At 42.5% G+C, this 17,409-nt stretch overlaps 1 protein-coding gene across 4 annotated transcripts in view; it reads right to left on the bottom strand.

Moving 5' to 3' along the window:
- The window catches only part of DNTT (DNA nucleotidylexotransferase), a 230,529-nt gene that overhangs the window by 192,564 nt on the left and 20,556 nt on the right, over window positions 1–17,409 (bottom strand). For all 4 annotated transcript variants that reach the window (XM_061635584.1, XM_061635583.1, XM_061635585.1 and 1 more), the window contains exon 2: window positions 12,415–12,583. In XM_061635584.1, the coding sequence (XP_061491568.1) occupies window positions 12,415–12,519 (105 nt within the window). In that variant the 5' untranslated portion in view covers window positions 12,520–12,583. The remainder of the gene's footprint in view (window positions 1–12,414; window positions 12,584–17,409) is intronic.

Raw genomic sequence — 17,409 nt, 5'->3', positions numbered from 1 at the left:
GACTATTGTCTCCATTTTGGTTAATGACTGCCAAGGTATTGATAATCCTTGACAAGTTCAATGTCCTCATTGTCAACTTTAAAGTTACATAAATCTTCTGTTGTCATTACTTAAGTCTTCTTGACGTTCAGCTGTAGTCCTTTTGTGTTTTCCTCTTTAACTTCCATAACCATTCATTTCAAATCATTACTGGTTTCTGCTGAGAATATGGTATCGTCTGCATATCCTAAATTATTGATATTTCTCCCTCCAATTTTCACACCTTCTTCATCTTGATCCAATCCTGCTTTCCATATGATATGTTCTGCGTATAGATTAAACAAGTAGGGTGATAAAATAGACCCATTTCACACCCTTTCAGACGGGGAACCAATCGGTTTCTCCATATTCTGTCCTTACAGTAGCCTGTCATGCAGAGTACTGGTTGCGCATCAGGACAATCAGATGCTGTGGCACCCCTATTTCTTTTAAAGCATTCCATAGTTTTTCATGATCTACACAATCAAAGGCTTTGCTGTAATCTATAAAGCACAGGGCGATTTACTTCTGAAATTTCTTAGTCCGTTCCATTATCCAACGTATGTTTGCGATATGATCTCTGGTACCTCTTCCCTTTCTAAATCCAGCTTGGACATCTGGCATTTCTCACTCCATATATGGTAAGAGCCTTTGTTGTAGAATCTTGAGCATTACTTTACTTGCATGGGATATTAAGGCAACAGTTTGATAATTACTGCATTCCCTGGGATCTCCTTTCTTTGTAATTGGGATGTACATGGAAAGTTTCCAGTCTGTGGGCCATTGTTTAGTTTTCCATATTTGTTGACAAATTTTAGTCAAAATCTGGACAGATTCAGTCTCAGTAGCTTGTAGCAGCTCTATTGCCATCTGTTCCTGGTGATTTGTTTCTTCCAAGTATTTTAAGAGCAGCTTTCACCTCACATTCTAAAATTTCTGGTTCTTCATCATATGGTTTCTCCATGAATGAATCTGTCATCCTATCATCTCTTTTATAGAGTTCTTCAGTGTATTGCTTCCATCTTCCTTTTATTTTATCTGTCAGTCAGTGTGTTCCCCTGTTGATTATTCAACATTCCTACCCTTGTTTTAAATTTCCCTTTAATTTCTCTAATCTTTTGGAATAGGGCTCTTGTTCTACCCTTTTTGTTGTCCTCTTCTATTTCTATACAATAACTATTGTAATAGTTCTTTTTGTCCCTAAATACTAGTTGCTGTATTGTTGCATTTAGGGTTCTGACCATGTTTCTATCTGCTTTTGCTTTCCTTCTCTCTTTAACCATTTTAAAAAATTCTTCAGTCATCCATTGAGGTCTTTCTCTTTTTTTCATGACAGGTATTGTCTTTTTGCATTCTTTCCTGATAATGTCTCTGACTTCATTCCATAGTTTTGGTTCTCTGTCAACTAAGTTAAAGCCTCAAATTTTATTTTGGCATTATGATTGCTTTGTTGTTCTACTTTAGCTTTACCCTGATTTTTGATATGACCAATTCATGATCTGTACCACAGTCTGCTCCTGGTCTTGTTTTTGCAGAAAGTATGGAACTTCTCCATCTTAAACCCTTAGCCACTCTAAAAAGCTCAAAAAAGCTCAGCTGGATGGCAAGCTGAGGACTTAATGGAGGTGCACAAGTAAGTTTTCTTCACCGCCTTCACTGCCACTGAATAGTTTTTCTCCACCTGCGCTCAAGCAGTTTCATTGATGTATACCAATGGTATACCATGGATCTTTCTGAGCACTGCCAGTTGGAACAGGACACTCAGGTGCAATCATGTCAATCATCTGGGTCATCTCTGTACTCCACAGATCTACCAGGGCTTTGCCAGTAGAGCCATCCATGTCAATTGGAAAACTCTCCAGAGCCCTCTGAAAACCAATAGGATCCATCAGTCTCTGGGGAAAGACCATCTTAATAGGTCCCCCACCCCTGGAGCAGGAAAAGGCCACTGCAAGTCTAAAGCTCACCAGCAGGTGACCTGACCATGACACAGGGGCTGTTTTTATGTCCCCCACCTTCAGATCACCCTCTCTCTGTCAACTGAGAAAACCATATCCAGAGTGTGCCCTGCTACATGTGTTGGCCTGATTACATGTTGGGACAGCTCCATAGTTGTCATGGAGACCATGAAGTCCTGAGCTGTCCCAGACCGAGCGGACTCGGCATGAATACTGATATCTCCCAAGACTGTAGTCAGCACCATGTCTGAGACCACATCCATCAGCTCAGGTAGGGAAACTTTGGGCAGCGGAGTGGATGGTACACCAACAGAATCCCCAATCTGTCCCTCTAGCCTAACACAAGGTACAAGCATTCAGACAAACAGGGAGCCTGGAGAGCAAAATGGTATTCCTGTACACCATAGCAACCCCACCTCCCCAGCCCTCAAGCCTATCCCTGGTGCTGAACTAAGTACCCAGGTGGGCACAACTGGGAGATGCTAACCCCACCCTGCTCTCCCACCCAGGTCTCAGTTATACACTCCAGGTCAGCATCCGCATCCTCAATTAAATCATGGATGAGAGAGATTTTATTATGAACTGACCTGGCATTGACAAGCAGCACCTGGAGATTTGAAGACAAGCTGGGTAAACCTTTGGCTGGAGAAAGGGCTGGAACACAACACAATCTGTAACTGTCTGTGCCATGTTCACAGTCACATAATTATCTCCCTGGCCCACTCTGGATTGAGTTCTCTCAACTGGCTCACCCTTGATCCAATGCCATATCTCCCTCTGTCCGAGACCACTGAAATTGGATTCCCCTCTGCTACCCCAGAGCAGTCCAGAATTCGCTCTCCCAGGCACATGATAGACTGACGTCAGGAGCTTAATCATTTGACTGTACTACACCAATGCTCTTATCAGTTTCATTCTGCCAGTTTTTGAAGACACGTTGATTTATACAGACATTCCCTTGATCTCCTGACCCATCTCCTGTGTTATTTTAATGGGATCGTTTTGTTATGTATTTTAATTATATATATTTCTATTTTAATATTTATGTAATGGTTTTCATACTTGTAAAACCCTGTTTTGGCATAAAATAATTGTTTCCCAGTTTAGTTCCAGGTCCAATTCAAGGTGCTGATTCTTACTTTTACAATTTTGAACTGTTTGTCATATTTATTTATTAAATCTATATCCTGCCCTTCCTCCCAAAAGGAGCCCAAGCCAGTAAACAGGCAATAAAACACTAAAAAAATCTATAAAACTTTTAAAAACATCTTTAAAAAGAAAATCTTTTAAAAGTCTTTAAAATACAGTTTCCAACACAGATGTAGATTTGGATAAAGTCTCTACTTAAAAGACTTGTTGAAAGAGGAAGGTGAACAATCTCCTCGAACAACGTAGTCATTAGAACAAGCCCTGTTATGCATTCCTCCACTTGATTAAATGTAAAAGACAGTGTAGAGGATCAGACCATCTCATTATCAGCAGCCTGGTCATGGAATTCACTGTTCTAGGAGATGCAATTATCCATTTCATTGAGCATGTTCAAATGGTAGGTTACCAACTATCCTGAACACACATTTTATTAAACTGCTTGTGATGTTTTCTACCTGCTGTTTAGTTTATTTATGCTGCTGTTGCTAGATTATTATTCACTGATTGTTTCATTATTTTGAGTGTAAGCTGTCCTGACAACTCAACGTAGTAGAAAGTGAAAGAGATTCTTGCCTGGAGGAGACAAACCATGAGCCCAGGTTTGGATGACATGCTAAACTAAACCATGGCTTAGCCCATGGTAACATAGCAGTTGGAGGACCAAGGGAGGAGCACAGCAGCCATGATATCCTCTCTGGGAAACCATATGTTCATGCTGTCATGGTTTGGCTTAGGAATGTATACAAACTTGGTCTCTATCTAGTAAATTGTCTCACTGGAAACAGGAAATCACCTCCTTGCTAGGATCTGCAAGGGATCTGAGATGGTCAGTGTCTGGTCCTACCTGCAAAAGATCTGAGATGGTTAATATCTGGTCCTAGCTGCTTTGTAGTCCAGCTCCCTTCAACAACAGAACTAAATCATGATTGGTTATCCCTGCAATTTGGTATTTTTACTTCTAGCTCTAAAAACAGAGACTCAAGATGTTTGGTGCTGCAGATGTGGAAAATCCAAATTATAACCTTTCTTTAAAAAAATCACAATGTGCTATTCCTTTAAGTTGCTCAAAATCTGCCACATAAGATAAACTCCTCATTCTGCCTAATTGTAGCATTGACTCATTGCAATTTTCTCTCACCTCCCATGTGAGCCTTGCTTCCTGTAGTAGAAGAATCCACACTCCAATAGAGTCCATTATTTTGTCACTGACCCTTGTCTAAAATTAGCTGATCATAGTAAAACAAATCTCTACTTCATGTTGCTCCAATTAAATTACAACAAAATTAATTTGAAAACCCTTAAAAACCAATTAACCTTTATTTCAACTCTTTCTTACTCCTAGAGACAGCAGAAAATCTGCACAAAGACCATTCTGGTAGCAAAACGTCATGGGCTGGTTTAAATGTGCTTAAAGCAAGGGCTTTCCTGCCCTCTATAAAATTTAAGGGTTTTTTAAATTTCATTAAAATTCTTATTGCTTTGATATGTGTCTTGATTATGAAAAGTTCATTACAGAGGCATTCTAATTAGCCTACTTGTGTAGAACTAGCTAGACTTGCTCCTACACGGGGAAGCATTTATAGCATGAAATATTTGCACCTTTTAAGTCGTAAAGAAAAGGTTTGTGTTACAGCAGACTTTCTTGTGGTGCTACTTTCATTCTTTTAGAAGTAACCATCATAAATCAAAGAAATAGTATTGCTTTATATCAGTGCCGAGTGGAAGGCAGAAATCAGAGGAGCCAGGAGATGAGGGCTGAGCAGAGGCAAATGCCAAAACATACAAGAGCTCAGAAAAAGTCAGGAGTCAGACTTAGGAAAACCATCGTTGCTCAGGCAAAGTGCCTGCCCAAACAGAAAAGCCTTTACAGTCCTTCCTACCAAGGAGGGCCCAATGGCCAAGTGCCCAGCAAGTGAGTGGAGCCAATCCAGTGCCAGAATATGCTTCACTGCCCTTGAAGATGATCCAAACTCTTCCATCAGGGTTGCAAGAGGCATCCTAAAGCCATGGTGCAGACAGACAGCCTCTCTGCCTGCCTCTAGTTCCCAGGCATTCCCAGACAACTCTAAAACACACTCAAAGCACAAATCTCTCCTAGAGCGCCAGGAGGGGGGGAGACTCTCCTGAAGAGTTTCAATGACAACAGGATCTTCCTAGCCCATTCACCACTTGCTGGGCACCTAATAGATCCATTAACAACCTGGCCACTCTATTAGCTTAACTAAAGAAACTCCAGCAGAGCCAGCCCCTCACTCCAAGTCACAGGATTCCAAATCAGAGGCTGGAAGGGGACTCAAGGGATCATCCATTCCAACCCCCAAACTCACAACACTACCCCCTTCTCTGAAAAAGGTCTGTCCCAGACCTGCATACAAACAACAGAATAACAGCTTTTCCTACAAAGAAATAACAGGTACAGGTTAGTAAGACATTGAAATATACATCATTAAAAGCATAGTCATAGAAATACAGTCGTTTTTCCACACAAGTACAAAAACAATCAATTCCTTTACAGCAAGTTTTCAAATAACTGCTCTCCCTTTAGGCTTCCTCTTCTTTCTTGGAGCCCGCAGTCACAGTTCTGCATCCAGACCGCTTACCCAGTCCTCATAACTTGGCAGTAGCCAAGATACTGAGTTCCCGACATGTTTAAGCAATATTACAGCCTCAGTACTTGAGCTCCTTTGTTCTGCCATGTGCCACCGCAGCACAGCAGCCCTCAAACACACATGCACATTTTCCCTTGCTTCCCCACAGTTGTACACACACCCACAATCTAACAGACACAGAATAGTAAATCTTAAACAGTAAGACCTTATTGCAAAAACCTATCAACATAATTCCTAAAAAATCATTAAACAGCTCATATCCCCACAAGCATGCAAAAAGCACAAATCAACAGCATTTCAAAAAGGCAATACTATCAGAACAATTCCTACAGCAAAACAGTACACAGTCCCATATGCATAATCCCCACCCCCAAACCATGTGGTTGCCCACATGGCCCTTTGTCTTGGGGCTTCATGGAGTTCCCAGTCCAAGCTGATCCCTGCTGCTGCCTGCAGGGTCTTGGGACTCATCTCCAGGAACAGATTTGTTTCCGCATCAGCACACGGTAGGCTGTAGCCATTGTCCTCCCACTCTCTGCTTTGGGAAAAGTCTTTAGACCAGTCCACTTCATCTCCTGCCCCAGACTCCAAATCAAAGTCCTGCCACAAGTCTTTATCTGGGGGCATCTTCTTCAGGACTAGCTGGCCTAGCCCACCCAGGTTGGCAGAAAGAAATCTTCTCTGTTCTCCTTCACCATCTCCAGGGTGAAACCTGGACCCAAACAGAGGCAGGTAACCCTACCAGTGTCTCTTGCCCTCCAAACTCACAGGGCGCTGGGTGCCTCTCACTGCTGGAATTTGCCCAGGGACTGCACCCATCATAGGAGCTGCATCCCACCCTATAAGACCATTATGGGCTACCCAAGGGGCAAAGTCACTTGGGGATTTTATCTCACTCATCTCTCCTGGCGCTGGGAGCTCCTCTTGGACTTGCACTCCCACCTCAGGCTTCTCCTCCTGCACTTTTTCTTGCACAGCCATTTCTCCAGGCTCTGGCAGCTCCTCTCGCACACACGCCTTCAACTTTTCCTCCTGCACTTTCTCTTCCACAGCTGGCACACAAGGGGCGAAGAATCCATTAACAGCGGTTCTTCTCCAGCCTCTAGTTCACCTTTGTCCAAGGCTTTTTCTTCCTCCTGCACTACTTCTTTAACAGCAGGCACACATGGAGCAGAAAAATCTATCAGCAGCATCTCTTCTCCAGCCTCTACCCCACTTTCTTCCAAGGCATCTTCCTCTTCATTTTCTAGACTGCCGTCCTTCAACTCTTGGAGCTTTACTTCCAGCTTTCTGCTGTCTTCCCCCTGGCAGGCTCCTGGACAATCAAAACTTCTTCCTCCGCTACTGACTGCAACTCCTCACAGTCTAGTCCCTCCAGCTGCCCATCCACTTTCTGGATCTCTTTAGCCACCCCAGTCTGAGTGCTCTGCAGCTAGACTTCCATGTCACTCTCAACCCCTTGTAGCGGATGATCAGGCAGGGCTCTCACTTCCTCACAGAGGGTCTCCCTTTCCTCTCCCAAGAAGCTTCCAATGACCTACCCCATTCATTGCTAGTGCTCCCGTTCCTCTTGGAGCTCTCTTTGCCTTTGCTGCTGGTCCTCCTGGCACTCTTTTTGCCTTTGCTGTCAGTCCTGCTGCCTCTGCTGCTGGTCCTCCTGGTGATATTTCTCAATCCATTGTGCTTGCTGCTGGAACATCAATTTCATCTGTTCCAGGAGGGTTGCTGTTTCTCCCTCCATTTTAACTCAGGCACACCTTGCTCTCAATGCTTCTTCTAGGAAACTCAATCCCACTCTGACACCAGTGTCGCGTGCCTCCCCAATCTCCGAGCAGTGAGATTTCAGGGGTCCCTCCACTCGCCTTGGGTTTGGTTTCCTTGGGAAGAAGGTCAGCAGAGACTGTGGTGTCTTTGTGAAATATGGTTTATTTATTTACACACATTCCAACCTGAGCTTAGGATGGAGGGGTTCAAGGCATCAGCAGTCCAATATCCAGCTTTTCCATCAGGGTTGCAGGAGGCATCCTAAAGCCATGGTGCAGACAGACAGCCTCTCTGCCTGCCTCCAGTTCCCAGGCATTCCCAGACAACTCTAAAATACACTCAAAGCACAAATCTCTCCTAGAGCACCGGGGGGGGGGGAGAAGACTCTCCCGAAGAGTTTCAATGACAAAAGGATCTTCCTGGCCCATTCACCACTTGCTGGGCACCTAATAGACCCATTAACAACCTGGCCACTTTATTAGCTTAACAAAAGAAACTCCAGCAGAGCCAGCCCCTCACCCCAAGTCACAGGATTCCAAATCAGAGGCTGGAAGGGGACTCACAGGGATCATCCATTCCAACCCCCAAACTCACAACAGTATATAATACTGCTAAATTATTATGGAAAAACTATTCTGCATGTGTGTGCATTTGCTCATATGCATGTGCATGCCTGCACACAGAGAGAGAGAGTTTTATTAGCTGTTCCTGCATTACATCATTCATCTCCACCTGAACTTTTAGCAAAGCTAATATTGCATTTTAATATGTATAGATCAACAAATGTATTCAAATGAACATACTTGATCCGAAATACAATGATAGCCATATCATTTGGTAGGATTACATGAATCTATTTATATATATATATATGTACTGTACGGCAGAGTATGAGAGCAATATCACCATCTGGTGGGTGCATGTGAATTTTGATAACATGATACTAATCCTACAGTTTGGATTAGTGATACTATTTTGGGCACATGCTCAGACTCACTCAAAATGGATTAGTTTCTTTTAAAGAAAGTTTAACAAGTGCTCCTAAGTTATCCAGGGTTTGCAACACCTGTACTAAACAGAGTGATCACAATATCCTGAAGAAATCTGGAAACTCCAATATATTTTTATCTGCTCAGGTTGTACAGACTCGCATCTCAGCATGGTGCTTAAATTTATTGATGATCCTAGATGCATATTTCTTCATCAACTGTCATTCCTGGGTTTTGCATTCACAAAAGCGAACTCATTAGACACTTCACTCCACCTAACACTCTGCTCTTAGTGAACTGATGACATACATTAACAGCGTGCTCACACATACAGTGCTGCCCCTGTTCTCTCCATATAATTATCCTCTGCCTTGCTCATGCCGACAGTCTCATAAAGCATATACAGGCATAGCTGAACAGACATGAAATACGTCCTGCTGTCATGATGGCACTTGTGGAGTTGATATGATGGCAGGAGTTGTTACTACCTTTATAGGCCATGAACATGCTTCAGAGTCACATGGGATGATGACTACACATAGGGCAGTGTTTCCCAAACTTTTTTTATTTTTTTGTTGCTGGACTACAACTCCCATCAGCCCCAGCCAGCATGGCCAATGGTCAGGAATTATGGGAACTGTAGTCCAGCAGCAAAAAAAATAAAAAAAGTTTGGGAAACACTGACATAGGGTATTAGGGCTAATTCATATTAAGCAATTCCTTTCTTCAAGATATCCCACAGAGCCATGTCAGACTTAAATGAATTTCAACAGTGTCTTGCTATGTGATAGAGAATGCTGTTTTTTGGGGGGGGGGGTCACAAGCTCAGATGGGCATTTACAATTACTTGTGTCATTCTGTGTCTTGTGGCATATAGCACACTACTAAAGCTATCATAATACCATAATACTCAAGTTGGATTTGAATGTGAACTGTGTACACTTCTGGAATACAGACACCAATTGAAATTTCCCACATGAGAGCATTCTGCAACAGACCAGTCCTTTGGAGTCAGCACAGGGGTGCCAAGCTGGGGAATCAGCAGGAGAGCTGCCGCCACTCCCTACGCTCCATTGGCTGGCTACAGCCAGGGCAGGAGATTGGGGGCTTAATTACACCAGCTCCAGTGCTGATGTTGATTTCAGTGCTGTTTGGAGGGTGCAACATGTCAGCAGAATGAAGGGGCTTAGGATCCTGCAAATCTATGACTTCCACTAACATTTATTTATTTATTATTTATTAAATTTCTATACCGCCCCATAGCCGAAGCTCTCTGGGCAGTTCACAACAAATAAACATCTGAAATACAAGTAAAAAGCCACATATAACACAAGTTAAAAATGAATTAATTAAAACAAAAAATATAAACATAACATGCCCCATTCCTGGTCTCATCACAGGCAGAACAATGGCAGTTCCAGTGAGGAAAGGTGTGGGGGGTTAGTCAGGGCCGGATTAAGCTGAGGAGGGCCCCTAGGCTGATTCTGAGCCGCCCGCCGTCCCATCCCATCCCATATATCCCCCCCGCTTCACCTACCTTTCCATTTTTTTTGCGGCTGCGAGCACTGCTCGCACAGGTTTGCCATCACTCAAGATGGCGGCTGAGGTTTCCCTAAGGGACTGAAGCCTCTGCCGCCATCTTGGTTGATGGCAGCAATGCACACGTGTAGCACCCATGCGTGCCATCAACCAAGACGGCGGCAGAGGCTTCAGCCCCTTAGGGAAACCTCGGCCGCCATCTTGATTGATGGCAAACCGCAAAAAACAGCGGAGAAAAAGGGGGATGGCGGGCGGTTCTGAAGCTCTTGTCCCGCGATCCACAGCTCCTGTCCTGCTTCCGCAGATCGCGGGCCCCCAAGAGCTCTGGGCCCCTAGGCTTTAGCCTGCTAAACCTAATGGATAATCCGGCCCTGGGGTTAGTTTAGAAAAAAGGCAAGTAAGGGGGGACATAATAGGACTTGTAAAATAATGCACGGCATGGAGAAAATGGATAGACAAAAAACTTTTCTCCCTCTCTCATACCACTAGAACTAGGGGGCACTCAATGAGGCTGAATGCTGAAAGATTCCGGACAGACAAAAGGAAGTCCTTCTTCACACAGGGCATAGTTAAACTACGGAATTCACTCCCACAAGAGGTAGTGATGGACACCAACTTGGATGGCTTTGAAAGAGGATTTCATGGAGGATGAGGCTATGAATGGCAACTGGCCTGATGGCTATGTTCTACTTCCACTGTCAGAGGCAGTATGCTTCTGAATACCAGTTGCTGGAAACTGCAGGAGAAGAGAGAGCTGCTGTACCCAGGTCCTGCTTCAGGGTTTCTCATGGGCATCTGGTTGGCCACTGTGAGAACAGGGTGCTGGACGAGATGGGTCTTTGGCCTGATCTAGCAAGGCTCTTCATGTGTTCTTATGTTCTTAGTGGTGGAGCTTTCCTCTGCCACACCAGAGAGGTGTCCAGCAGTGGATCATCCTCTCTGCCAGCAGGGAGGGAGGTCCAGGGAATCCAACAGCCCCTCAGCTGCCTTCTCAAGGAGTATAGGACTGCTCCCTGAAAATATGGTTTGTTTGTTTCAAAACAGAATCTTTACTGGTATTAAATGACATATTTTATATAGTCATGAGTCATGACATCCATCAAAAAGCAGACTACATCCCAGCCACACAATTTTTTCCAAATGCATGTAAAATTCTTTCACTAAAATCCTTTCACTAAAAGAACATTGTTTTTAATCCTAAAGTTAAAATAAGTTATGAAATCAATAATGTAAAGAGCAAATGTGTTCATGTTATATAAAACATTCAACAGCACACATGCTTTAAAAATGATATTTGGGGGGGATTTATATTTTCTTTTTTGTGCTCAAGGTAATATAGTAATAAACAGTATGAGACAAGGTGGATACAGAAATGCAACTGTGGGCCACACAAAAGGGTAATGTAGTCATTTGGGATTAAAAAAAAATTACCCTTCCCTGAACAATGGAGCCTGAGTTCTTTTGAAGACGCTGTCTTCCTATATTTTTAACTGCAGTTATGAAATATGAACATAGATCAAAAGTATCTGCATCAATTACAGGGTTCAATAGAAGGAACCAATATGCAAAACTTTAGCTATGGGTGGGTTCGGTTTCGTTTTATATTGTAGTTCTTGGGTTTTTATGTAGTTTGTATGTTGTATTTTACTTTATCTTGTACGCCGCCTAGAGTGGCCGCTTGTGCGGCCAGATAGGCGGCCTAGAAATAAAATTTATTATTATTATTATTATTATAGCACAAATAAATAGCACAAATGATTTGACATGGCCTACTTTCCCTTGCTCCTTAAAAACATGGAGGAGTTATCAATGGTCTTCAGGCAAACACTCCGCATTGTAAGTACATTATGCCCTCAGCTGGTAGCAGTCTCAGATTCAGATTTCACTGAAGGCAATGCAGTCATGTGCATGCCATTGCCACATGACAGAAGCTCACCTGTCCAGCCACTCATTTGCAGTAGCAAAAATAAAGCTGACCAAGCTGAAGTTCAGCATATGGTGATGACATGCCCACCACCATGCATTTTGCCACAGATTATCACACCAGCAAAAATATGGAAGCAGGTGGACAGAAGGCAGAGAAGATAATGAGAACCAGCACTAACTCTAGGCCATTTTGTATCCACTTAATATTTATGAGACGGTTTCAGTATACAAAGAGATCACCCAAAAGCCAAGTTTTGACAGGATATAATTGTGTAGGCCAAGTGTGGCTGTGAAGCAACAAGCAAATTAAGTACTTGGGTTTAAGCCACTTTAGATTCAATGAAGTCAACATTCAAGTCATTTTAAACCTAAGCACTCTGGCCCAAGCATTATTAATTCTGTTTTGACTATTCCAACAAGTTGCCCAACCTGTTGATTTCACACTGAGCCCACTTGACTTACAAGGTGATATTTCTCTGGATCCACTGGCCTTCCCACCTCCATGGAGGCTGTCAGCCATGAGATGTCCAGGAGCCTGAATCTTGAACAGTCCTCCATGTTGTGCATCTGTAGCCATTTCAAGATTTCAGCGCAAGAATTATTCTCGGCCACAACGTGTGTGACAGAATTACTAGGAAAAAACAAACAAAGACAAAAGTGTATCCCCCTCATGAGTTCATAAGGACAAACTGAAAAATTGCTGTACATAATCATGAAAAGAAAAGGTGATTTGATATCACAGTGCTTTCAATGACATTTTCAAATTGCAGCGCTCTCAGACAGGCTTAGTATCAATTAATATCCTTAAGGCCCATATTCTTTCACACTATTGCCTGCAGCACTGAAGACATTTGGCCTGCTCACATGCTATTGTAATGAAAAGCCTCCTTAATGTTACCTGACAGCCTTGAGAATAAATTAATGTGCCTGTTCAATGGCTTAAGAGTTTCATAATAATTAAAAGTCTGTTGGACTGAACCCTTTAAAGCAATGCCACTGCTAATATTTCCCAATAAGCTGCCTGTACTCAAGAATAAAGTCTTTACATATGGTAATTGAAAAATGGCACATGCACTGTATCCAAAGACAGAAAGGATCCTTGAGGGACTCCACAACTCAAAAGCCATGCAGCTGAGCTGCAATCTCCTAGCGCTACTTTCTGGTAACAACCCTGCAGGTGGGGATGTGCTAGAATTCTGCCCAATTCAGATTTGGTACCAAATTTTCCAGTAATTTGCTTATTCTCTTATCACTGCTGATCAGATTTTTATGCAGTGATTTTCTGTGGCTATTTTCGAAAACGGATCCACTTCTAAAATATTGATATTAAGAATGATAATTTTCTTGATATTTCCTTGCAAAATATCAATGTCTCCTTTAAATTTATTAATATTAATATCAATATTTCTTGCAAGGGGAAAAAACAGAGTGATGAAAGCAGCAGGTAGTGGATAAAGAACAAACTCGAATTCATACTGGCCTGTTAGGTCAATGGAATGCTTTTGAATGGGCACCTGCCAAGAGATCCCATTCCTACCTGCAGGTAGGAGTGAAACTACTACCATACCACCCAATCGTCATTGCTATTCCCTTTGCCCCTCCACTGGGCTACTGATCTTGATCTTCTTCCCTCCTCCCCCAGCCACCCATGTGCCTACAATTGGTTTCACAGGAAAAGATCCCATTGAAATGAATTGAATATTCTTTTTCTGCAACACAAATTCCAGGCTGCAGCAGGGGACGGGAGGATTAAGTCCTCCACCCCACATTCTAGGATCAGTACAAATGGGGGAGGCATTGCAATCAAGGGCAGAACTACACAGTTAATTTAAGGTCATGTGCAGTTTGACTCCAATATTTCATGTTCTGCCAGTTCTGAAACTCCATTAGACAAGAATATTACAGAAGAGAACATCAGAAGAATTGCTATCGGGTCCCTCCAGACTGTTGTTTTATCACAGGTGTATTCTGCAACATGTTTTTGACACAATGCAATAGAGGTGGATTTATTCTGCTTTAGTTTGTGCTGCAATGCTTCCTCAATGCTACCACATTTTCTGTCTGGAGGGGCTATAGCGCAACAAAAGCAGATAAACCAGCTGTGGTATAAAGAGTTATGGAATTTCAGCAGGGTTATGTGATATGCACTGATTGTAAATAAAGCAGCGTAACCACTCCAAAGCCTTTGCAGGCACAAACAGTATTGGAAGCGGGATCGCATAAGATCACCCCGATAGCATCATGAGCACAAATAATCATGAATGCATAATAAAAAGGACATCTGGAGAGACCCATACCATTTCTCTTTGAATTTTAAATCATTTTAATTGCTTGTTTTGCTGTATTTTTCCTTGGATGTTGTTCGCCAACTTAAGGACAATTTTATAGTGGAAAGATCTTTCCCAACCCAATATTAAGTGCAGGACATGGAATAACAGGCTCAAGTTACAGGAAGCCAGATTTCGGCTGAACATCAGGAAAAACTTCCTAACTGTTAGAGCAGTATAGCAATGGAACCAATTACTTAGTGAGCTAGTAGTCTCTCCAACACTGGAGGCATTCAAGAGGCAGCTGGACAGCCATCTGTTCGGTATGCTTTAATTTGGATTCCTGCATTGAGCAGGGGGTTGGACTCAATGACCTCATAGGCTCCTATTCTATTATTCTATAAGTTGCCTTAATAAGTAATATCTGAGTGATCGCTATACATCAGTGTTCTTATCAACACAGTGCCAAGTTCCCCTTTAATTAAACTGCTGTGCTCTGACTTGTTGTCTCAACAAAAAAAATTCAGTTAGACATGTTTAACTTCTGCTTCCTGTGGTTTATATCCCTTTATATAAAATGTGCATATTTAATGTATTTGTACAAAGCTGAAGATCTGGGAACTTTGCCATTTCTGCACTCACAACAGTAATTCAGCCAGCAGTGCCCCAGTTTCCTCTGATACTTTTACAGCTGCATTATTTTCTTGGCAGAAAATGTAAGAATGTAGGATTTCCACAGACATTGTTGACAATTTTTTAAAATTGACAGTTAAATTGTCTTGGCTGAATTGAATTCAAATTGGATGCCAGAAAACAAAAGCGATGCATTCCATTCCCTCATTGACAATTTGAAACATATTGGCAAGGTATTTCTTGTCCACCTTTGCCCTGTTCCAAAGACATCACCCTGATCACTAGCACATACATATACTGAAACTGTGCATTTGTTAATACCTTTCAGAAGGTTTCTCTCTGCCAAATTCCATTGGAACTGACATGGATTCTATTCAGATTCTGACCATGATAGTTCAGCAAATAACCACTGTATTGTGCCTTTGTGTGTGTTTGTCTTATCCAATTTTATGTCATGATTTTCATGCATATGGAGCTTGATAGACAATTTATAATAGGAAATAGGAGACTTCCCAGTTATACACATATGAAGCAAAGCACTATGTTGAATGGCAGACAACAGCAGAGTTAGGAGACAACCCTTATAACAAGTCAAACCATTAGTCTATTCACTCATAGGCAAAAAACCTTGCAGTTTAAGAATGTTCCTATAGCCCACAGATATTTCTATCAAACTTTAAAAAGCAGGGAAATTGGGCATCTATAGTGAATGCACCAGGGGAGCAGGAGACCCGACCTCCTCTCTGAGATATTGGACTGCCCTACAAATTTGTCAAAATGCAAACACAATTTGGCTTGGTCTTTCACAGTCCAATCCCCTTCCTGTGTAGCTTGGAAGAATTTGGTAAAATTAATGGGGTAGGGAATAAAAGGAATTGGAACATGGTGGTTGGAATCTAGCACCGACCGCCAAATCAAGGAGAAGGCAAGGATGAAACTTTTGAAAAGCAAATTGCCAATGTTTCAAGGAGGCATGATGTAGTAGTAATGGGGGGGGCTTCAATTACCCCAATATCTGTTGGGAGACAAATTCTGCCAAACACAGCCCCTCCAAGAAATTCCTGACTTATGTTGCTGATAACTTTCTCCTACAGAAAGTGGACGAAGGAACTAGAGGATCAGCTATCCTTGTGGCGGCACGATTGATTAAGAATAGCCGCCAGCGGGATCACATCACCCCAGTGCTTGAAGATCTGCACTGGCTACCAGTTGTTTACCGAGCCCAATTCAAGGTGTTGGTGTTAACCTTTAAAGCCCTACACGGTTTCGGTCCAGTGTATCTAAAGGAGCGCCTCCAGCATCACCAAGTATGCCGCCTGACGAGATCAGCCTCTCAAGACCTTCTCTCGGTCCCACCAGTTAGAACAGCTAAACTGGTGCGGACCAGAGAGAGGGCATTCTCGGTTGTGGCCCCCACCCTCTGGAACTCTCTGCCATATGACCTACGCCATGTCCCCTCCTTGGTAGGCTTCCGCCAAGGACTAAAAACATGGCTGTTTCAGCGGGCATACAGAATCACTAGTTAATTTTAATTCTATAGTGTACAGATGTGGGTAAATTGAATATGTTATGATTGTATTTATATGTGTATTTTAAATTTTAATTATGTACGCCGCCTAAAGTGGCTGTTTATTCAGCCAGATGGGCGGCCTAAAAATAAAATTTTATTATTATTCATTATTATTATTGACTTGACTTGAACCAACAGAGATGACTTAGTGGATGAAGTGGCAGTTGTGGGAACTCTGGGGAAAGTGACATGATACTTGAGTTCTTGATTTTAAAGGAAGCAAAAGCTGAGAGTAGCCATAAGCGTACCCTGGACTTCAGAAAAGCCAATTTTAATAAACTCTGAACAATGATAAGAAAGGTTCCATGGCAAGTGACCGTAATGAGAAAAGGAGTCAAAGATGGATGGTAGTTTCTAAAGAAGCAAATAGTAAAGGCACAGTTGCAAACAAGGAAAAAAGGTGAAAGACAGCAAAAGAAGCCAATGTATCTTCACAAAAAGCTTAGAGAGGACCTGAAAACAAAAAAGGATGCATAGGAAGCATAAGGAAGGCCAGGCCACAAAGAAAGAGTACAGATAGGTAGCATGGAACTGCAGGAATAGCAAAGCTGAGAATGAGCTGAGGTTAGCGAGAGATACCAAAAGCAACAAAAAAGCTTTCCTCAGGTACATCCATAGTAAAAGACAGAGAAAAGAAATGGTAGTACAGCTACGTAATGAGGATGGCAAAATGATAACAGATGACAAAAAAGAGGCACAGGTGCTCAATTCCTACTTTGCTCAGACTTCTCCCAAAAGAGGGCCTGTGACCATCCTGGCAATCATGAAGTTGAAGGGGCAGGATTGCAGCTTGAAACTGATAGTGAAATGATCAAGGAATACCTAATCACTATGAACAAATTCAAATCTCCAGGGCCAGATGAACTGCATTCTAGTGTACTGAAGGAACTGGCTTAAGAACTCTTGGAACCACTGCCTATTATTTTTGCAAAATTGTGGAGGATGGGTGAAATGTCGGATTACTGGAGGAGGGCTAATGTTGTCCCT

This window comes from Rhineura floridana, chromosome 7, assembly GCF_030035675.1.
Source record: "Rhineura floridana isolate rRhiFlo1 chromosome 7, rRhiFlo1.hap2, whole genome shotgun sequence".
Classification (NCBI taxonomy): Eukaryota; Metazoa; Chordata; class Lepidosauria; order Squamata; family Rhineuridae; genus Rhineura; species Rhineura floridana.
Note: the sequence above shows the minus strand (reverse complement) of the source record. Positions and strands in the feature narration are given on the sequence as shown.